General features: G+C 37.9%; 2 protein-coding genes across 4 annotated transcripts in view; both read right to left on the bottom strand.

Moving 5' to 3' along the window:
• The window catches only part of SSR1 (signal sequence receptor subunit 1), a 37,165-nt gene extending 16,663 nt beyond the window's left edge, over positions 1-20,502 (bottom strand). For 2 of the 3 annotated variants that reach the window (XM_037842793.1, XM_037842794.1), the window contains exons 1-7: positions 20,347-20,502; positions 17,961-18,073; positions 14,693-14,780; positions 9,721-9,983; positions 7,875-7,951; positions 7,057-7,135; positions 6,236-6,329 (exon numbers count right to left, since the gene is read on the bottom strand). In XM_037842793.1, coding sequence (XP_037698721.1) covers positions 6,236-6,329; positions 7,057-7,135; positions 7,875-7,951; positions 9,721-9,983; positions 14,693-14,780; positions 17,961-18,073; positions 20,347-20,425 — 793 coding nt within the window. In that variant the 5' untranslated portion in view covers positions 20,426-20,502. Of the gene's footprint in view, positions 1-5,935; positions 5,951-6,235; positions 6,330-7,056; positions 7,136-7,874; positions 7,952-9,720; positions 9,984-14,692; positions 14,781-17,960; positions 18,074-20,346 lie in introns of all 3 variants that reach the window. The other variant, XM_037842792.1, reaches the window with a different exon arrangement.
• The window catches only part of CAGE1 (cancer antigen 1), an 81,637-nt gene continuing 78,338 nt past the window's right edge, over positions 20,491-23,789 (bottom strand). Inside the window, exon 10 of the mRNA XM_037844753.1 lies at positions 20,491-20,616. Coding sequence (XP_037700681.1) covers positions 20,491-20,616 — 126 coding nt within the window. The remainder of the gene's footprint in view (positions 20,617-23,789) is intronic.

The following is a 23,789-nucleotide window of genomic DNA, read 5'->3' as shown; positions in this document are numbered from 1 at the left end:
TGCAGTCAGGCAGTTGCTTATATTTGAGAAATTTCATAAATTTACTAGAATAAGGATAAAAAAAATTAGATAGTATTTCAATACTAAAACCATCCTACATACATAAGCATTATCTTTTGACTTTTTTCCTCTTTCTCCCATGTCAGCCTTATTGGGGGTCTATTTAACAGAACATAAATTGGTGGTAAGGTGACTAGCTTCTATTTCCATCCACTAAGAGAAACCATCAGTAAGTTTCTTTAAAAAGTGAAGGGCTACTCTACCACGGGACTTGCCCTTGGGAGGACTGTTGCTGCAAAGGAGAGGCTAGGCCTGTCTATAGTTGTGCCTAAGAGTCTCCTCCTGGGTGCCTCTTTGTTGCTCAGATGTGGCCCTCTCTCTCTAGCTAAGCCGACCTGAAAGGTGAAATCACTGCCCTCCCCCCTACATTGGATCTGACACCCAGGGGAGTAAACCTCTCTGGCCACGTGGAACTCCTGGGAAGGAATCTAGACCTGGCATCGTGGGATGGAGAACATCTTCTTGACCAAAAGGGGGATGTGAAAGGAAATGAAATAAGCTTCAGTGGCAGAGAGATTCCAAAAGGAGCCGAGAGGTCACTCTGGTGGGCACTCTTATGCACAATATAGACAACCCTTTTTAGGTTCTAATGAATTGGAAGAGCTAGCAGTAAATACCTGAAACTATCAAACTACAAACCAGAATCCTTGAATTTGAAGACGCTTGTATAAAAATGCAGCTTATGAGGGGTGACAATGTGATTGGGAATGCCATATGGACCACAGTCCCCTTTGTCTAGTGTATGGATGGATGAGCAGAAAAATGGGGGCAAAACAAACAAAGAAACAAACAAAAAAAGGCACCCAGTCTTCTTTTTTACTTGAATTGTTCTTTTTCACTTTAATTTTTATTCTTCTTATTTTTGTGTGTGTGGTAATGAAAATGTTCAAAAATTAATTTTGGTGATGAACGCACAACTATATAATGATACTGTGAACAACTGAATGTACGCTTTGTATGACTGCATGGTAGGTGAACATATCTCAATAAAATTGAATTAAAAAGTGAAGGGCTAAAAAAAGATGTTTTCACCCAAGTATGGGGTTCATTTGTAAGCATTTCACAAATAATGGTATGAAAGAGAATAAAACATCTGCCTAAAATATCTGTTTTTATTTTCCAAAGTTACTAGATCACTATACCCATTATTTGAAATATAAATTGTAAATGCTTATCAAGTATATTTAGAGAATAAAAATTCTGCTTAAAAGAACAGTCTGCTTAAGAGATGCCTCTGAAATACTGGATTGAATCTACACATCACAGGAAAACTGAACCCTGTACTATATTAAATAGGTTAGTAATGATAGGCTTTAGGGGACTCTTGAACTTGTCTAAAACTGAGCTCAAAATTTTGAGTGTAGAGACATTTCTCTGATTACAAAAAGACTACTTATGAGGCTAGGAATCACTGCCCTTGAGCAGCTGACCAATTTCCAAATACTTTTTGAAACTAAGTAGTAACGCTCAATACAATCTGATCTTTGAGAATTCAAAATACTTCAGAATCTAATAAATTCTATATGAACATCAACTGTAAATATGTATACATGAAGTGGTGATTACTGACTTTCAACACTATTAATCACCTGCAACAGGGCTGTAAACGTGGAAAGACACGAAAAGGGGCCTCTGAGGACCTGCAATTCCTGCCTCAACACACTCAAATTCTACTCCCCTGCTAAGGCAGCCCATTCAGCTGACCGTAACAATGGCTCTAAAAACCTCCAGCACCCAGCTGTCTAGCACATCAAAGTGAAGAAGTAGACAAATGAGAAACAGACTATGAGAGCATTCTGGAGTCATTTAGCTTTTGGGAAAGGCTCCAAATACCTCAAAATACCTCAAAAACCTAAAAAGCAGCAAGGAACAATTTTTATTTCTGTAAAGAACAATAACTGACGTGTTATCATGATGCTTTTTGGCCCCCTCAACCATACTGCCCCCAAAATCCAGCAAATTATTCAAAGTCAGTATTTTAGCTTTCAAGAGAGAAGCTTAAAACTATATGAAAAAAATATAAGCTAAATAAAATACCTCCTTCCCCAATGAGGTTAAGTAAGTGGGGCAGACTGAAAATTCCTGCACTGCTGATTTAAAAGATATTCAAGTTTTTTTCACCTAATTATAGTAAAATGGTAACTCTGCAACTTTTTTTCATTTTTAGAAGAGACAAAGGCAAAATTTTATCAGAACTTAAACTGACCTCCACTCCCTTCCTTAGACTGCATAATCAGTCTAATTTCCTGCCCAACCTAAGGATTTTTATATTTATGAGATTTAAGTCACAAGTTTTCTAACCGATCCCTGAGTTAACAACAAAGTCAAATTACATAAAGATTTCATTTTTACAATTTCTGCTTAAGATTTCCCTATGCATACATTTAAAACGCTAGTAATACTAAAAGATCCCATAACTTTCTATCAAAATCAGCTAACCCGTCACTTAAGAGTTAAAGACTTCCAATTATATATGTCTACTTTCAACTTCCCTAATTTGATGTACCCTAATGCCAAATGCGAAACATAACAGGAGAAAACTGCTTAGTAATAGGCTCAGATGAAATCCTTCACACCATTCCACCTACCTTTACATTCTGATAAGACAGACGTGAGAAAACTCTTGCCAAATTAAATATTAGCCTCTTAAACATACTAGTCATCAAACCATCTAATTCCTCAAAGGTCAAGGGATCCTTTGCTTTCAAGCACACCCCCTACTCCATGATCTACAAAATTTCTGTTTTTCTCCATTCTGTCCCCAAATTGCAAATTACATGTCCTACATTTGAAAGACAATGCCTATTTCTTCTTAACCCACCTGCAATGTGGCTCTCAAAGTATGGCCCCTGGCCCAACAATACCACCATCACTTGGGAATTTGTTAGAATTCAAATTATCAGGCCCCACCCCAAACCCACAGAAGCAGAAACTCTGGGGGCAAGGCCAACAATCTGTGTTGTAACAAGTACTCCATGCTGATGAATGCTAGTCTGAGAACCACTGCTGTGAATCAAATATAAGAGAAAAAATATACAACCATACAAAACTAAACATTAAAAAATGTTCTTATTTCTCTGCAAACTGAAATATTTTAGGAGCAGTAAATATTTTAGGAGTAAAATATCCTAGCATTAAAAAAGCAAGTTAAACAAATAAATGATATTTGTTTAAAAAAAAAAAGGGCCTAACTCTTCTGAAACGTTCTCAGAACTCCTCTTTCTACGAGGAGACTCCACCTAGGATTCCGTCTTCCAAGGTGTGCTGACGGTAGTAGCAACAAGGAGGGAGACGTGTGTGTATGTGTGAATGTGTTGTATGTCTTGCAGGAATACCTGCAAATTTTCAAAAACAATGAACAAAGCACATGCCTCTCAATTATAAATCTGATAGAGACAATTCATCAGAAGTTTCTTGAAATTGATAAAAATTTATTGGATAATTCTGATTAGCTGGTGCTGCTCAGAGGTTCTGCTCTTGTTCTGTGAAGTTTTTTTTTCAGAACAAGGGATTCATTTAAAAGGGAAAAAAGAGAGAAGGAATAACAAAAGGTCTTTGGTGGTTAAGATCAGTACCCAGGGTCCTAAAGTAAACTTAGGGCTGACAATCACATCATGAACAAGACAAGTAAGTATTGTTAAAAAAAAACGGTTCATCTTTTAACTGTAGCCACTTTTTGAGTATTAAAAGTCTTGACTCTCTGGCATGATGTACTGGAAGGTACACTGACTTTAGAATGAGACAAATCTAGTTGTGAATCCTGGCAAGTTACTTTCTCTGAGGAGCAATGTGCTCATCAGTAAACAGAGACAGCAACTTACTTTGCAGAGTGAATGCCCAGTACACAGAAGAGACTCAACCTATGTTAAATTCTTTTCTTCAACATGCCTAACTTGTAAGTTAGGCACAGAATCAAATCCAGTACCTCTTATTATCCAACTATTTCATGTATAAGCCTTATTTCCTCAAAAAAATACATAAATTCCTGAAAATGCAGTAATCTTCTATACTTCTTTTAACATACAGTATTACAGCTTAGTATAGAATTCTATTTCTGTTATCCTGAGTGTCAGGATGATAAGGGTATTTGTCCTCATAGAGAAAGATTATTCATTCCCCGTGACTTCAAGCAACCACCTACACTTATGTTCCAGTGTCTTCCAAATCTTGCCTCACTTTGTGCTTTAAAAGTGCCCTTTCAAATGCTCACTGGGCATCTTTATCTCGCTGCCCCACAGGCTCAGCATATCTAATCCAAATCCATCTTCCCTCTCCCATGTGTGTTCCTCTTCCAATATTCCCAATTGGTATCATCTTCCATCTAACTCTTCTGAAAAGACAATAATGGTATCATCTTCCACCCAGCTGCCAAACTCAGGGTACTCTTTTCATTCCTCCCTCATTAAGACATCCAGTCAGCCAAAGTCCTGTCTGCTCCATACTAAAACCTTTTTATTTCCATTAATATTAACTTAGCTTAGGCTCTAATGATTCTTCAAGGATTTTACTGAATCCATTTAACCAGTACCCATTTCCAGTAGCTTCTGCTTGCCACCCACCCTCTACAAGGCTATCATCATAGCTCTTTTTAAAACAGATTTGTTACTTCTCTGATTTAGTGTCTAATAGCGACCTTTTACACAGAAAAGAAGTCAGAAGACCTCAGCATAGCCCATAAAACCTTGAAGACTCCGTTATCACCCATACTTCAAAGATTTGGGTCAAATGTCAATTCCTCCTGCGAGTGATTTCTATACCGTCCTAGAGGGGCAAGATCCATCATATGCCATCATTACTTTGTACCCACTTTTAATAAAGCACCTATAAATTGCAATCATGTTTCAATAGTAAGAGCTCACAGAAAGGAATAAGGAAAACAATTTTTAAAGTGGGAAAGGGCTTTGAAAAGCCAAATTACAGGAAAACAATACTAAATAGCCAATAAATATGTGTAATAAAGCCCAACCTCATTCTTAAAGAAATGTAAATTAAAATGAGGCACCACTTTCCACATATCATAGACAGATTAAAGTGTTTTATAACACTTAATAGTTGAGAATGATCAGTGAGGATACAGGAGAAACAGGCAATATTGTATATTGTTGGGAACATGAACAGACATTACCTTTTGAATGGGAAATATAACATTTTCCATAAAAATTAAAATGCACATAACTTTAGACCCAACTATTCCACTTTCAAGAACTTATCCTAAAAATGTTCATAACAGCATATTTGTAATAGTGAAAAACTGGAACTTAGACATCTTTCAATTACACAATTATCTATTAATGACACTACTACATGAAGGAATACTATGTAGCTATAGCTATTCAAATAATACAGTTAACAGATGTGTAACTAACATAAAAAGATATCCAAAGCACGAAAAATTCAAGTTGTAGAATATTAAGTCCAGTATTACCCCATTTGTGCAAATCACTCACAAAAATGACTGACATATGTGCTTATATATTTAAAGAAAATACTCAAAACAATGTATATATAATATCAGTTATTTACAGAAAGTGGAACTAGTGGAGCCAGGAACAATCTTAGTTTTTTACTTCTGTCCCATTTCATTTTTTACAATGGGCTTATACAGCTTTTATAATAAATATTTTTTTAGTCCTTCTACCATTGGAGAAAAAAAAATTCGAGATTCCTTCATAAAGATTAATATTTTAACTAATTGCAAACATAATAAAACTGAAAATACCTACTACCTATCAGGTATTATTTTAGGTTTATTCTTTCAAACTGCACTAATTTTTCCAATAAATATAATGCTAGAAAACCATTCCATCAATTCAGTAAACTTGCTGTAAAGCATTTGTGTGTTGCACAAGTCATTAAAAAACAATAGTTGTCTCACCTCTTCTACTCTGCACTGAAGCAACAGGAAAAAAAGAGACAGGAAAAAGATTAGGTGTATGGAGAATTCACACATTTGTAAATAAACTGCAGTTTTGGAACTAGTTCTAAATTAAATTATAAAAAATACTACATAAGAATAAACCTTTGAAGTCTTCATTAGTCATTATACTAGATTCTACAAAAGAAAGGGAAGAGATGAATTTTAAATGGCATTCATCAGGCATTTTTTGCTAAGTCTAAGATATTTAATTCCAATTTAAGAGACAAACTTCTTAGCAAAGTTTATAAAAGTACTTACTGATCTGATTCAAAGTTTCCTGAGGAATCCAACTCATATCAACATCATTCTGGCTTGATGTACCCATTTCTACTTTCTGTATGGGTCTTTTGCGCTAAGAAAACATAAAAAAGTATTTTAAAGGATTTCCATTATATTGTTTATTTACTACAATTAACAGAAAAACCTACCTACCTACTTAATTTAGTTATCTTAGTAGAGACATATCTTCTTTTCTAGTTTTAAAACATACTCCCACTAAAATATTTTAATTAGAGGGGAAAACCATGCATAGCACCAACTATAAAGGACAGAATAAATCTTCACAACTATTTAAATCTTCCTATATTATTATTCAATTAGCGAACCAAATGAGAATTTCTATTTATTCAATTTTATTTTTCTTTAGGAATCAAATCTTAAAGAATAAATTTATTTCTGCATTTAAAAAACAGAGGATAATTACTGCAATGTGGCACATATGCAATTTCAGCATTGTGGGCTAAATACTTAAACAGGTGATACAAATACAACGAATACAAGACCCTCATGTAAGCTAACAACCTCAAAATCTCCCTAGAGTATTTGTAGCAGAACTGCTAAAAAGTGTCTGAACTCATTCTTCGGCCCCCACCTAAAATTTAAAAAACTAATTATCTACATAAGAATGAGTTTACGTAAAACTACTCATCGTCAGGTTTTATTTTAAAAAGGTACAACAAACCTGTAAGTATACACATTCAGAGTAGGAGTAAGAAGCCACAAGAACTAGATTATTGCTTAACTTAGTACTGTAACAACTTTGGAAGCATGGCTTATAAGAGGTGTTCATCTATAATTACCTTTCTAGATTCTAGGAGTTGATGAAGGCCAACAACAATGAGTAGCCCAAGACCGGCAAGGAACATATACATAAAAATTCTGATATAAAAGGAGAAAATATGAACAGGCTTATGTCACAGAAAATGCCATGAGTATTTACAACTATAATTCCAACACATCAGCTCCCAAATAACATGTGGAACTAAACTATTTTTAATTCATCTTAGATCCAGGTGGTAAGCATAATACATTTCCTTCACTTTAAGAGCAACTAGTAAATTAAAAACAAATTCCATGATCTAAAATGGAAAAAAAAAAAAAAACTTCATAAATCATGCTACATTCAAGGCTCACAGTTTAAAATAATTGCATTACATTTTGTTTCCCTCAAGTATTAGATTATTTTGCACAATCTGGCTTAAAAATTACTTCAGATGAATTACATGTAAGTATATGGTAAGCGATGATTCATCACTCATAATATACCTTTTTTTCAGGATAAAATTTTCTAATTTATGTTTTCAATAGCAATTTAGAGGTGTGCAACTTAGCTTACTCTGGTGATCATTTGGAGAGCATAGGGTGGAAAAGAATTCAGAAGAGGTGAAAGACAGAAAGTCAACTATTCTTTTTCCCTAATTGTTGTCAGTTTTAACTGTCTTTCCTAATTTAGCATTAACAGTTGTAAGAATCATCTAGAGTACAGACTAAGAGTCACGATTCACCAAGCCTATAGTCCATACAAATTTACTATTTAAAAAAATACGTTGATAGGAACAAGCTTTCTAGTCTTACCTAACAAGATCAAGATCTACTTAATATTGCAATTTTCACTTACGTTTCTCCATCTAACCCATCCTCTCTTTCAATAATTGTAACTGTTTGATTGAAGACAGCATCTTGGAATACATTACCCTGTTTAAAAAAAAAAATTGCAAAAATGTGAAATGCATTGAAAGAATAAAAGCTTACAAGATTTCTTAAAACCATTACCATAACAGATAGTACTTTAGTTTTCTTATCACTGAGAAGGTTAGTTAAGACTCAGCAAATACATAACAGTGCTACTTAACGTTAGGGCTACAACATTATCATGTTACTGACTCCTACAAAATAAAAATGTCATCAACTTTGCCAATTCTCTACTATCTTTTCAGAGGACTTGGAGGAGAGGGAGGAATTGGTGGTAGAAGGAACCAGACAAGTAGAGTAAAAATGAGACTAAAAAAAGCAGAAAGAAACTTAAAAGTCAATAGAACATTCTCAGAGTAGGAACCCTAGCTCCTGTTGCTTTCAATCCTCCAAAAACAAGGAAGAAACATGAAAATGTACAGTAGTAGCTACAGTAGCAGATTGTTCCAAGAACTAGACCTGAACAAAACTCCAATTCATGTTCTAAAGAGACAGTGGCCTGGAAATTAACTTTCTTCATAATAAATGAGTTGGCAATTTTCAAATATCTATGAAAAATATTTGTGTTTGGGTCTTTTTTAATTAGCCAAACAATTTTGTCAGTTCAACACACTTTCTGTTTTCAAATACATCAGAATCACAGATGTTCTCAGTGTTTGATGCTTCACACAAGGTAGCACTTTTTCAAAACTGCCACTGTTAAACTAAGTTTTACTTCAAGATCCTTCAATTTGCATTCCTCTACTTAAACAAGTCCAAGAATCAGAATACATTGTTGAAAATAACATTCAAAATGGAACTGAAACTATACATATGCCTGTTGGATCAAGTTTAATTCTACATGAAAACAAGATGTATTTAGAGAATTCTTCAAGCTACTTAACTATAAAGTTGAAGATGTAAAATAATACATTCAAAATATATTATTTTGAAAATAAGGATGAAAAACCCTCCTCTACTAAAAAAACCTTAATTGCAGCAAGAGAAATTTAACTCAGACATAAGGAAAACATGTTGATATCAGGGCGATGAAGAGCTTAAACTTTCAAGAGGAAGAAATTTCCTTCTCTGAAAATTTTTTTCAAAAGTGAATGGTTTGCATGCTCATTTGAAGGAAGACATGATTAGTTAGCACTACAGAGCAATTCCCAATAGTAAAACTCTAGTGGGTTTCTTTCATTCATTGGATATATCAAATGCACATCAAAAATCATTAGAATGACATCAGAGCTCATATTAGGCCATTTGACTCCCATAAATTAAAGCTAAACAATAAATCTTGTAGCTAAAACTAACTTAATATCTGGTTATATTTTAACTCTGCATAAGAAATGACGGAAAACAGTTTCAGTAAGTCACTAAAGTTTAAAAAAGAGACAATAAAAAGGGCAAAATGCCAACAACAAAGATGGCACAAGATAAATCACCTGACATGTATTAACATCTGAAAAAGTAGCAGACTCCTTTATGTGCCTTCCTGCTCTTTTCCTTTTAAGACTCAGCTCCAGTCACTTCCACATTCACACCACAACACCTTACACATAGCTCTAGCGAACTTCGCCTACCACGCTGTGATACCTGTTTAAGTCCATCTCCCACAGTAGATTACAGACCTGAAGACAGAGACATGCAATTTATCTTTCCCTCCCTGGTCCCAATCAGTTTCAACCATAAAACAAGCATTTGAATGAATAAATACAAGAATACTTATTAAACAATGTCAAGTTTCCCCACCTCACTCTAACTTTTAAAAAAGGTTTATAGGGCCTTACATTCAAATCTTTGTAGTTCAGATTGATGACTAGACCGAAAGGTCGCCCTCCCATGGGCTCTGCAGGAATGAAGGAGTACTCAAAAGTTGCCTGTCTCTGGGGTGGCACTACGGTGTTCAGAGGAAGAGCTGTGAAATTCTGGATATAAAACTGGTAGTCCTGAGGATAACGGAATGAGGCATCCAGGGATTCAACAATAAAGTCTTCTGTACCCTTGTTTGTAAAGCCTACCAGGAACTTCACAATGTTATTTGCTGGAAAATCTAGGAAACAAAATAGAGACAAGAAAATTAGCAAACATTCGAAGGCTACAAAACAAAAAGTAGGCATTCTTAACAGATTCTGGCAGTATTTCATGCTGAGTGTGGACTGGTTTCAGAAGCCTTTTCAATAGAGCATTCCAGGTGTCTACTAACTAGTAACTGGTTCAAGCTGATGATCAAGATGAAACCCTTTTCTCCATACTCTGGCATTCCAACTTAACAGTTGAACTAAACTTCTCAATTTCAGACCAGATCACACCCAAATGATGTGGTCCAAGAAGGAGCTGTGTACTTCTGCCAGTAAGATTTATCACACAATGGGGACTTATGTTTCGAAGTCACCTTCACCTCCAATTCAGCATCTGTGATCTGTACACAGATAAGGGGGAAAAGAAAGACAGAAAAAGAAAGTTCAAGAAGTTCACTGAACCTATCTGAAAAGTGTAGTATCTGTTGTATCATATAAAAGTAATCAGGTGATCACTGTACACTTTAAGCAATTAGTCAAAAAGTAAATATGAAGACAAGACCCAAGCAGACAGCTAAAAAAATGAACAGAAAAAAATTCTTTTAATCAAAGTATACTTTTTATAGGTAATAAAGTTGGAAAGTACAAGGGAATAAAACAGGAAACCGGAGAAGACAAAATTAATCACCTCAAATATGAAGTTTCCAATAATTACACTAAACTCTATGGAGGCAAGTGTCCCCCAGATCCGGGTCTGAAACCTGTCTCCACAATCTAGTTACTCACGAGGTAAGCCCAGACAAGTTTCTTGACCTCTCTAAACCTCAGTTTCCTAATCTATAAAATGAGAACAACAAAGGTAATTATTCTCATAGCATTGCTGTTAGGATTAAATAAAATAATACATACAAAGAATTGAGAACAGTACCTGGCACAGAGCTCTCAATAAACATAAGCCACTATTTTTATTTTCTTTTCATGAATCCTAGGCTCTAACCAAAGCCTATTCATAAACATTTAATATTTGCTAATGTTTAATACCCAAAATATGGCAGTTACTCTGCTGTGGGCAGTATGGAAAAAAATTAAAAACGATCTCTTTGAAAAGGACACCTAATTTCTAGTTACACTGGGTACTCTCTATTTTTCCCTTAGTTTAAATGCCAGGAATTCCACCTTACCGTTAAGAGTATTAATACACATAAGAGAGACAGATCTAAGATGGTGGCATAGAGAGGAGTGGAAGCTAAGTAGTCCCCCTGGAACAACTAAAAAAAAACCAGAAACAACTAGTAAATAATCCGGAATAACTGCAGGGGGACAGACATGACCGTCCACTCATCATACACCAACCTGAATTGGGAGGAATGCCCGAGGTCACAGCATAAAATCTGTAAGAACTGCGGATCCAAATCGGGAGACCCCTTCCCCACAGCCTGAGCTACAAAGCCTTATAGTGCCAGAGAGAAGCTTTCTCCCAGTGAGCGAATATAGCTCAGCTGAGCTCCAACTGGTTTTTTCATTAGCGAGTATGAACTGCTCACTATGAGGTACGAATCCCCAACAAGTAGACAGAGGCTTTGGGTGACGACTGACCTTGGAGAGCCGGAGGGTCGCCTCGGACTACCTCTGTTCCTTTTTTGACTCAGTGGAGAAAGAATCGGCCATTTTCAATTCCCAGTTCTGTGACCCAGAAGGGGTGTGGCACAGGCAGAGAGAGACCACTGAAACGCTAATAACCTCCCCCTAGGGCATTTATCTTCTCTAAGAGGAAAGGGGTGGGGCCCAGCTCTACTACCTGCCTTTCATTCAGAACTTACACCAGTCAAGAATTATAGGCTAATCTTTGCATCAGGCAAAGAGCGCCCCTGCACGGCCCAGCGGCCCGGGGCTTCCCTTGAGGGACGGACGACACGCACTAGTGATGTAGCACAGTCTTCCCTCAGCAGAGGTCCTGGAGGATCACAGCTGAGAAGGGGGGCCCGCTCGGAAAACCCAGGGACACTACGTCAATGCCGGTGGTTTGTGGGTCAGCAACAGAGAAAATCTGTGGCAAAACTGAAATGAAGGCTTAGACTCTTGCAACAGCCTTGAATCTCCGGGAACACCTGGGACGTTTGAATATTAAAGCGGCCCTGCCTCCCTGACCACCCAGACACACACACCACGTTCAGGGTGGACAGCTCCAACAACAAACCCAAACTGAGTTCACCAGCTGAACCCCACAAAAATCATTTCCCCACAGAGACAGAGTTGGGAAGAACTGACTTGAGGGGTATAGGTGACTTGCAGATGCATCTGCTGGTTAGTTGGAGAAAGTGTACACCACCAACTTGTATTTCTGAAAAATTAGATTGGTATTTTTTTTTTTTTTTTTTTTTTACAATTTGAAAGAACCCTATTAAGCAAAGCAAATGCCAAGAGGCCAAAAACAACAGAAAAATCTTAATGCATATGATAAAACCAGACGATACGGAGAACCTGATCCCAAACATCCAAATCAAAATATCAAAAGAGACACAGTATTAGCACAATTAATCAAACAATGACAATCGAGGAACAAAAACATGGCACAGGATATAAAAGACATGAAGAAGACCACGGAACAGGATAAAAGGGACATAAAGAAGACCCTAGAAGAGCATAAAGAAGAAATTGCAAGATTAAATAAAAAAATAGAAGATCTTATGGAAATAAAAGAAATTGTTGGCCAAATTAAAGACTCTGGATACTCATAATACAAGATTAGAGGAAGCTGAACAACGACTCAGTGTCCTAGAGGTCCAAAGAACAGAAAATGAAAGAACAAAAGAAAGAATGGAGAAAAAAATAAAAAAAATCGAAAAGGATCTCAGGGATACAATAGATAAAATAAAACGTACAAATTTAAGACTCATTGGTGTCCCAGAAGGGGAAGAGAAGGGTAAAGGTCTAGAAAGAGTATTCAAAGAAATTGTTGGGCAAAACTTCCCCAACCTTGTACACAATATAAATACACAAAGCATAAATGCCCAGTGAACTCCAAACAAAATAAATCCAAATAAATCCACACCAAGACATATTCTGATCAGACTGTCAAATACTGAAGAGAAGGAGCAAGTTCTGAAAGCAGCAAGAGAAAAGCAATTCACCACATACAAAGGAAACAACATAAGACTAAGTTGTGACTACTAAGCGGCCACCATGGAGGCGAAAAGGCAGTGGCATGACATACTTAAAACTCTGAGAAAAATTTCCAACCAAGAATACATTATCCAGCAAAACTCTCCTTCAAATTTGAGGGAGAGCTTAAATTTTTCACAAACAAATGCTGAGAGAGTTTGCCAATAAAAGACCTTCCCTACTTCAGATACTAAACAGAGCCCTACCGACAGAGAAACAAAGGAAGGAGAAAGAGATATAGAGAATTTTAACAGACATATATAAAACCTTACATCCCAAATCACCAGGACACTCATTTTTTCTCTAGTGATCACTGATCTTTCTCTAGAATAGACCATATGCTGGGACATAAAACAAGCCTCAATAAAAAAAAAAAAAAACCACAATTGAACATATTCAAAGCACAATCTCTGACCACAATGGAATACAAATAGAAGTCAATAATTTTTGAATTGTAACTCCACTATTTACTTCCTACATGATATAAAATACACAAACTCTAATGGCAAATCAGTGGTTTTGAACTCAAAGTAAAACGTAATTTTTCAAAGAACTATATAAAGGTGGGGGAATGGAGGAGTATAGGTACATAGTTTATGTGTCCTATTGAAATTAAGTTGGTATCAAAGAAAAACAAGATTGTTATGGATTTAAGAGTTTAATTTTAAGCCCCACAGTAAACACAAAGAAATTATCAGAGAATATGACCATAGAGATGAATAATAGAGTATGGGTTAAGAGAAATGGGGGAAGGAGCAATGGGGAGTTAAGAAATGAGTGTAGGGTTGCTTTTTGAGGTGAAGGGAAATTTCTAGTAATGGATGGTGGGAAAGAGATAGCATTACAACATTCTAAATGTGATTAATCCCACTAATGGAATGCTAGGGAGGGGGTGGAATGGGAAGATTTAGGCTTTATATATGTTTCCACAATTGAGGAATTAAAAAAAAAAAAAAAAAGACAGTCTAAATAGATGATAACTGAATGCCAAGGATGACCCTGGATGGCATCTGAGGATGGAGGACAGGAGGCTCAAAGGGACACAGCTGAGACATAAGGAAAAGGAAATATAGAATGTAAGCTTTGTATCATTGTTGAATCTCTTGTACTTCTTAGCTGCGCTTAATGGGATTGCATAAAAGAATGTTCTTGTTCATGGGAATTGTACATGTGAATTATAGTGTTTGTTCAAGGATGTGTGCAGCTAGCTCTCATATGCTCAGAAGACAGAGCAAGAGATGATGGATGATAGGGAGAGAGGGAGGGAGGGAAGGAGGGAAAGAAATAGAGGTGTGACATGTTAAAGTTAGTGGATCAGGGTATGGGGGGGTCAGGGAATGCTGGAGTTCTGCGTATGGGGTTAGTATTGTTTTTGCAACTGTTCCTATAACTTTGCATTTATTTCAAAATAAAATGTAAAAAAAAAAATACATGTAAGACAGTTATTTCAAAACACCTATCTGTGTTATATTTGTTATGTAAAAAAAATGAGTATGCATTTTACGCATTACCAATTCTCCCCCTAATATTGAGTTTGTCATCTTAAAATCCTATTTCTGAGTTAATATTTCTATATTACCTTCTCCTTTTACAAAGAGTATAGTTGTATCTGCACTTGGTGATGCTTCAGGTTCACCAGATACATCCTCTTCCTCTTTATCTTCTGCCTAAGAAAAACAGCATTAAAAAGAGATTACTATGGAGAAAGACATGACATCATTTAAAAATAAAAACTTTACCAGATTTGGAAAAAAAAATCTGCCAGGCTTTGTTGGAATTAGCAGTGGTATGAATTTCACTCTACCTCATCCAGTAAAGCTTCGAGAGCAGTGCACCTCCAACAGTAATGTGCATGAGAACCCCTCAGGTATCTTGCAGATCTGATTCAGGTCTAAGGTGAAGTTTGAAATTCTGTATTTCTAATAAGCACCTGGAAAATGCTGATGCTGCTGGTAGATGGACTACACTCTGGGCTCCAAGGATGTAGAGCAGGGATTGGCAAACTTTTTCTGTAAGGGGCCAGACAGTAAATATTTTTGGCCTTCCACATGGTCTCTATTGCAACTACTCAATTCGGCCACTGTAGCGTCAAAAGCGCAAAAGACAATATGTAAAAGAATGAGCATGGCCAGATTTGGCCTGCACACCACATCTTGCCAACCCTTCTTCCAGAGCACCTTGTTAGCAGTCTACAAAGATTTCCAACCTGACTAAAAGAATTTTCCTGTGAGAATTAGTCACACAGTATGGATTCCAATGGCTAAAAGAAAAGTATGACCAGGGATCTTACTGGTGTGATGGAAATGTTTGAAAACTGCATTAGAGTAGCATAACTAGGTAAATTTACCAAAAATCACTGAATTATACACTTAAATTGTGGGTGAATTTTATAGTACATAAGTTATACCTCAATACAATTTTAAAATGTGAACAAAGTTTATATTTAAACCTGAGTGCAGCAGCATTCATGCAGGCTTCACGGAGGTAAAAATTACAGAGATATTCATATATTTGAAGAGTCCACACCCTTAATAAATTGAGATGCTTAATTGTTTACTGGCATTTAATTTTCTTTTTACATAAAATACTCTTTTCCTCAATAGACAGGCTTCAAAAGGACAAAGACTGCCTAATGCTTTAAAAATTCTCTATACTCAGCTCATACATTTGAGAAGGCATTTGTTGCCATCAAAAATTTGTTTAAAAGTGTAACTGTATTTAGAACCAGTTGTGGAGAACTGGAAAGTAAAGGTTAAGGAAAGGTAGCAACACATTTATATCCTAGCTAATCAGCATATCATAATATATATAAGCTTTTTGCCTACTATATGGTAAGGCTCTAAAAAGTTTCAGCTATTACAGACTATCTCCAGAAAGAAAGGAAAGAAACTGTAACACTGGCTGTCTATAGGGAGATGGCCTAAGTAGCTAGAAGACAGGAGTGGGAGAAAAACTTTCTACTCAATTCCTTGCCATGCCTTTTGCCCAGGGGCAAAGGATCCATCCATATCCCCTAATTCCTTGCTGCCTTGCCAGCTGTGAATAAGTCATACTATAAATCATAGGGAATAGTAACTGGAGAAATTTAGTTCTTTCAGTTCCAGAGGAGAATTTGTAGCAGCTTTGCCCCTGAGGGCCTTATCTTTCTTAGACAACACTGTCCCACACAAGCCTACCACTGTTGGTAAAACAGTGGATATGGTACATTCTAGTCCAAAGGAAAGAAACACTTTCCCTGCTTTCCTGTTTTATTATGCCCTAACCATATTGTGATTTGAGAAAAGCAACAAAGTAAAGGGTGCTAACAATTTTGTATTAATTGGCCAGAGTCGGAAGTGGACATTCAGAGCTGTTCTTTTTCCTTTAACTGTTCTCAAGGCAAGGGGGATGATTAAGGTACAGAAAAGTTCTGGCCAGTTGCTTTTGCATTATAAGCACATCAAAGACCTAAGTTATCTTCTCTACTCTCTTCCTCCACTGTTTTGCACATTCCACTGCTAGAGAGCCAAAGTAATTTCAGAAAACGGGTTGTAACAATATAATACAATTCATAACTACATTTCTGTCAATTCCTCATATTCCCCCAAATATCATTTGATTCCTAAATTCCAGATGGATTCCCTTCGAATACTAACCTAATCTTACAAGTGACACTTTCACCTTTAGAGTAGTCTATTCTTTATTACCTGCACCAATGGAGGAATATATTGATCTACTTAAAAGTTATACATTTAATGAACTGGCTTGAAGAAGTAGCGCTTTAATAAAAACACTAAAAATATGAGTAAAATACACATGAAAGGTCTGCTACATAAATAATAAGTACGACATAAGTAATAAGTTTCCTAAAGAAGGGGAAATTAAGAAAGAAAAAAAAAAAAGTAGGTGTATTCTATGTGCAGATGCATCAAAATGGTACTTCAAAAGTGACATTAACAAAATAGCAAGCAGAAGAGCTTAGCTGGAAGGCATACTCCATGAAAATGAGGGTAAGTCCAAGAGGAACAGAAATCTATATACTATGCTAAGTATTTTGATATTGACACCTAACAGGAGAAGAGGGGACTGGTGGTTTAATCTTGAGGGAAATAACAAAATCAAGAATCAGTGAAGGTTTCAGGTTCAAGTGGGACATAATAAAAAGAGAAAGAAAAAAAAAACCTGTGTAGTCCAAGAGAAAAAATGAGATTAGCATTATAAGCACTCTGCAATGAACCTAGTTCCAAACCAATATCCTTACTGTCACTGTATAATTTTATAGTAAAAACTTCAGAGCTGGAAGAATTCTAAGAGCTCTTCTCTAACTCCTTTCTTGACAGATAACATAATTTATATGTTGTTTATTGTGTATCCCTCACTCCCTGCCACCAAAACACATACACACCCACCTTCAAGAATGTAAACTCCATGAGAGCAAATATGTTTTATTCACTCCAATATCCAGTACTGTACCTGGCACATAGTAGGAGCTCTATGAATACTTGTTTATTGAATGAAAGAATGCATGAAAGAGGAAACTGAGCTCAGAGATAAATTTCCCAAGGTCAGAAAGCTAAAGAGCAAGTATCCCAAATTTCTCAGCTCATGGTCCAGTGCTATTCCCATGATACAATTACTCTCATAGACTCATGTCCCTGTGATTTGATTTGTTTCATGTCTCCTTCCCCTTTTAAGAAAATATTTATGCTCCATCCTCAATGACCTGGCTCCTGTTCTCCAAACTTCAATTCACTTTGATTACAGTAAAACCTTTAAAAGCAAGAATTTTAATACCAAAGTTTTTTTATAAAAAGGATAAATTCTTGATGCATTATATAATTCTAGATTATGTAGGGTAGAACACTAACCAAATCTGTGGGTTCATCTTCTTCTACCTCAGCTTCATCATCTTCATCTTCAATTATTGAATCTTCCACCGTTTCCTCATCCTCTGTAAGATCCTGAGCCACTGCTAATGAGCCTAACAATAAAACATAAGCAGTTAAGTTTTACTGTGGAAATCTAATGTTTTTCAACACCAGGTATAGGCAACAAAACTTTCCCCTTGGAGTAGCTTAATCTCCTAGTTACTTACTTGAATGATGCCAGACTACAATGCACCTAAGAGTATTTATATGATTTATTTATTTAGTAGTCTAAACTGTACATGATAGTTTTAACAGGAAACACTCTAATTTGAAAGTGCACCCAACCTGATGAAAAATGAACAGCAGAAAGTAAAGATGCCCTGAAGCCCAAAGAAAACAATAAAGAAGAACCTCACACAATTTTGTTAATCAAATTAAGGAAAATAAATTTGTTCCCAAAGTAAGAAACTCTGATATTTAATTCCTATCATTAACCATATAAAACAAAACAAAATACCTATGTTTAAAGAAAATAGCATTCTCAATATTCAGGGAAAAAACACGGTTATGAGAGCTGACTACAGCTAAAATTCTTAGAATTTGATAGCATGTAATTCCAAGAAACAAATATCTATATAGCTATTCATGGCAAAAACTAGCTGCAGAAAACATGTCTGTTTAAGTAAAAACTGTACTGGTAACTTCAGTTGATAGCAGAGAAAGAATGCATTTATTTTTGCATATGGCTTCAAACTTGTTTTAAGATACTTTTTAACCCCCCCCCCACTTAATATCACAAATTAAAAGTTTAATAAGTATAATCTGTAATGTCAAGAAATTATAAATAATAATTTTATACTCAAATGTATTCAAAGTAAGTGACATTAAACCGATTTCAGGCAAGATCCTCAAAAAATTGCAAAGTTCTAATGACTCTTCCAATACTTCTCCGAAAGAATGATGATGTGGCAATTCAGCAGAGGGAAGAAAAAACATGTGGAAAAGGAAGCATGTACATATGCTGCAATACCCAGAATAAACTGCATATATTAAGGACCATGCATTTTAAGTCTTTCTCACTTCCATGAGCTCCTATCAAGATTTCTGCAAAATATTAAAGAACACTGAACCACACATTATGAACTGAAAAACAGGGTCTACTGCTTGCTGAACAAAGACTAAAGTAGTGCATTCATAATTTACAAGTCGTTTTCAAAGACCAATAAGAAAAATCCATTTTAAAGACCAATAAGAAAAATAAGTAATTTAAAGTTGTACTTCGTTAAATTTTGAAGACTTTTGAAAGTATATTTATATACACACATACATATGTGATTTTTCACTCTATATTTCAGTGGCTAGCAAACGATTTTATTTTCAAGTTTACCAACAATTTTTGTCCTGTAAAGCCTAACAATTCTGAAATGGAAAAATTTAAAACATCTTTTGAAAGAAAAGACCATTCCTCACAAAAGATGTGTTTAAAAAATATTAAGTTAGGTTTAGATACTGGGGCTGTTATCTCTTTAAAAATAAAAATTTTTTTAAACCTGAATATAGACTAACAGCAGTCACATTTTCTTTAAAAAGCCAAAAGAACAAACCAGCAGTTAACTCCTAAAGGAATACAATTTTTCTTCAAATCTGCAAATATACTCATTAACAATTTTGGTGAATTATCCCACTTAGTTTTCTATCCACTAAACAGAAACCAGTAACTTCACTTTTCTTTGCAAAACAACTCTAGGATACCTGTCACCTTCATTCACTTTTGCCACTCAGCTTGCTTAAACTTACAGAACGGAAAGGAATTCTAGAGATCGTTTAATCAGACGAATTCTTTCATTTTACACATGAATAAATAGACGTTCATGACAGAACTAGGGTAAGAAACCAAGGACGTCCAGATTTACATGCTAAGAGTTATTTTCACACCATGTTAACTGCTGCAAAGAATAAGCCTATATAAATAAACCTATCGAAAAAACGAACACAACACTCGAAGGAGGGTGAGGGGTTGGTGCAGATAGACCAGGATCCAGATCGCCAGAAAAAAAGGTGCTGTAGCAGTTCAGGAAAATAGAGAACGAGATTTAGGAAAATGAATGAAAGAGGACTCGGGCGTGGAAGCTAAAGACACGTCAGCCCAAAGTGATTGGGGGTGGGCGCCGCGCCAAGGGCGGCCCAAAGTCACCCACCAGCCGCCCCGCGCCCCTCCTCACGCCCAGGGGCCGCCAGCTCCCGCTGCGCCTGCGGACGGGGACACAGGAGCTCTCCTAAGTGGATGCCGGATCCCGGGGGCCCAGGCCGCCTTCAACTTCAAACTTGCAGTCGCTGGCGTCTCCTTGCTCCCGGCCGACCCCGCTACCCACTCCCCTCGCCTCACCTCCAGGGCCTCCTCTGAGCAGGAGGGTGGCAGGGAACACAAGTAAGACAAGCAGGAGCAGGCGGGGGAGGAGTCTCATGATGCGGCCGCTCGGCTGTCCAGCGCCTGTCGGCGACGGCTCTCCGAGGCTCAGAGGTAATGGCGTTACTGTTCATCCGGGCCCCGGACGGGAGGGGCGGGGCACGCACCACGCACGGGCTTCCGCCACGCCCCCTGATCTGACCGAGGAACGCCGCCAACGTGGCTCGGCGGCTCGGAGGGGAAGGCGCCCTGGGTCACATGGTCGGGGTTGGGGATTCCCGCGAGAGCCAGAACCCCAGTGGTTAAGCTTGGCGCTCACCGGGGTCGCGCCCTTTCAGCCCTTCTCTCCACCCGCTGCTCTTTCCCAGTTAATTAGCGGCGTATTTGAGTGACGATGCTCGCGCGTTGCTCGGTGCTTGGCTCAATAAATCTTTGTATAATTTTAAATAATAGTGATATAGGTTACATAAACTGCATAAAAAAGCAAAAAAAATGTACAGTGGAAAAACCTTTCGTCCCCTATCTGCTTGCTCTCTCCCCCTTAGTTAAGGAATCACAGTTGACTTCTGTGACATTCATGGGTTACATGTTGTGAGGACTAAACGACTCAATACATGTAATCACTTAGAACTGGGCCTGGCATATAGAAAGGTTTCAGTAAATATATAACGAGAACGGCAATGACCAATTCCGTTTACTTTGCTTCTCATCTCTTCAGGATTTTGTTGGGGGAGCTGCCAGTTATCTTTCATTTCGTGCGGTTAAATGCCAGGCAGTGTGGGACTGGCCCAAGGTGACATGTCATCTAGATGATGAAGAATTTGATAAGTTATCCCTTATTGTGTGCTCTCTCGTCACTGTTTCTTGGAACTCTGCTTTCATGTAGATTAACTCATTTAATCCATCTTATAAAGTTCTCTGTGAGCTAGATATTATTTACTGACAAGAAAACTGAGACCCAGAGGTGACTAACCTACGACTTTGGCCGTCTGGCTCCAGCTCCATGCTCCCTCAAGAGGCCTAGGGCACCCGCTGTTCCTTGCCTATATTGCCTCTTTTGAGGCCTCCACTGCCCTGGGACCCTGGAAAGTCATCCTGGGGCTACTGCTGCCACTGGCTACTTCTGACTGTGCAAGTGAGCACCGGATAGTGCGCCACCCCACTGCGCCAGCCCACCATGCTGCTGCTGCCCCCATGCCTAGGTGAGGGGCTCCCTGAGAGGTGTCCACCCATTCTGGCTGCTGTCCCCACTTCTAGGCACTGCTGCCAAAGCCTCCAGGGCTGCTGACCCTGCTCTGATGTGGCTGAACTCCCTGAGTTCTCCACTGACATGGAAAGAATCTCCTTCCTCAACTTGGAGGCACTTTGTTTCATGAGCTTCAAATCAGAGCTGCCTTGAGCTCCTGAAGTCTGACAGGACTTTTGTCAAAGACATCCTTCTATTTAATTTGTGGCTGTCTCCTAGCACCAGAAAGCAGCCTATGGGGAATGGAACAGAAAATAATCTCTTATGGACATCATGTGGTATTCAAAATCACCTTTCCTCTCCATTCTTAAGGAGCTATCGTTGGATCAAGGCTGTCTCACTGACTCTTTTCCTTCAGAGCACTGATTTCCTGGGGATGGGGGTCCTCCATTCCTTGTGTTAAAGAGGTTCCTGGACATGTTTAGACATAACCTGAACCTGTGATGATAATTCCATTTAGGCTTAAACTGGGGCTTCCACTTGGGTTACGTTGCTAAATGATTACTAACAGATTTTATTTGGAATTCAAATTTTGGACAACTAGCTACTAAAGGTCCACTCTGGATATTAGTGATGTTATGAATTTAGGGAAAAACAGAAAACAGAGACCTGTGTGATGGTCCAATTAGTATAAAAAGCAGTAGCCTATGGATCAGGGGTGTGACATACTCAACCTGCTCTCAGCCCCTAGATTCTGCATTACTGTGCTCCACACTCTACCTATAATAGGCAGTTTTCACCAAGTGCTCCCCCATTTGAGTTGGTTCCAATCTTTAACTTACAGAACTAAGAATTCAATCTACTAATGTTACTTAGGCCCTCCCAAATATTTTTCTGATGTTCTCTTGCTCTGACCTCTGCGACCTCTATCAACATACAAATAGACTGTAATATTGCCAATATCAAAAAGGAAACTCTCCCTCAGCCCCTGCATTCCCCTTCAGCAAGAGCCACAGTTCTCTGCTCCCCGACACAGGAAAACCTCTTATCTTACCTTTTGATTCTCCACCTATTGCATCCCAGCTTTTATTTTCACTCCACAAAAACATCTTCATTTTTGCTAAATCCAAGGGTCCTCGTTTGAAACCACCCGCCACCCTCCACTCTTGAACACTTGTTTCTCTAGGCTCAATGGCAACCATACTCTCCTGGTTTTCCTTCCACCTCAGTGGCCCCCATTCTCCCATGCCTGATCTCTAAATGTAGGTCTGCTAGAATGGATATACTATCTAAGGTTGGAAAACCCACCACTTGCATTGAGTGAGAAGGCTGGGGAACATTTTACCAAAGCAATGAGTGCTCTGGCAGAGGGCCCCAGCATCACGGGGAAAACCAGTGGTGGGCTGTCCTCTGTCTGCCAAGGATAAGACTGAGGGGCAGCCAAGGAACTGGGTTGAGAGCAGTGACCATGAAAGGATGATAATGGAGACCAGGTTCCACCACTTAACTGGCAGAAACAGTGGGCGCAGTTACCACAATGAGCAGCCAGGTCAGAATAGGGGTGAGGTGATGGGGAATGGGTGGGGGAGCAACTTACAGAGAGCTATGACAATGGTGAAAAAAACACATTCCTAGAGGCAAGACCAATGGGCACCCAAGAGGGTACTACTTAATTTATATAATTAAAGAAATCAGAGCTCAGAAGGCTGAGGGTGGTTACCTCAATAAAAAGTTATGATCTCTTGCTCAGCTGGCCCTGAGCCAGTTCTCAATTCCAGAACGCAATAACTGAAGCAGAAGCCATGTTCCTCAATGAAGAACCCTGAAACACCTGAACAAGCACTATACAGTAGTAAATGCCCCATCTTTCTTCAAAGGAACCTATGGGCTATTTACTCACTGGAATGAAGCATTGAGAAATGGAGAATATCCAATTTAGATGCAGATTTAAAGTGACATTATACCCAGACCCAAAGTGCCAGTGTGTCCCCTTTTTATATATTGGAGCCAGTAATAAATGGAGTCCCAGCTTAGGTCCACCTAACAGCAGGAAATTTGAGTCATTAGACCCACCATTATCTGGCCCCCAAGAGAATACATGGAATGGACCTACTTGGTAGTTGAAACATCTTTGCATGTGGGGTGAGAACTATTAAAATAGGAAAGGCCAAGTGGAAGCCTTTGAAGTTGCCCACCACCCCTCCCTCCCCAGGGGAATGGCAGAGATATGTGCCAC

The sequence above is a fragment of the Choloepus didactylus genome, chromosome 7 (genome assembly GCF_015220235.1).
Source record: "Choloepus didactylus isolate mChoDid1 chromosome 7, mChoDid1.pri, whole genome shotgun sequence".
NCBI classification, from domain to species: Eukaryota; Metazoa; Chordata; class Mammalia; order Pilosa; family Megalonychidae; genus Choloepus; species Choloepus didactylus.
The sequence above is the reverse complement of the archived record's forward strand: the minus strand, read 5'-3'. Positions and strand labels throughout refer to the sequence as shown.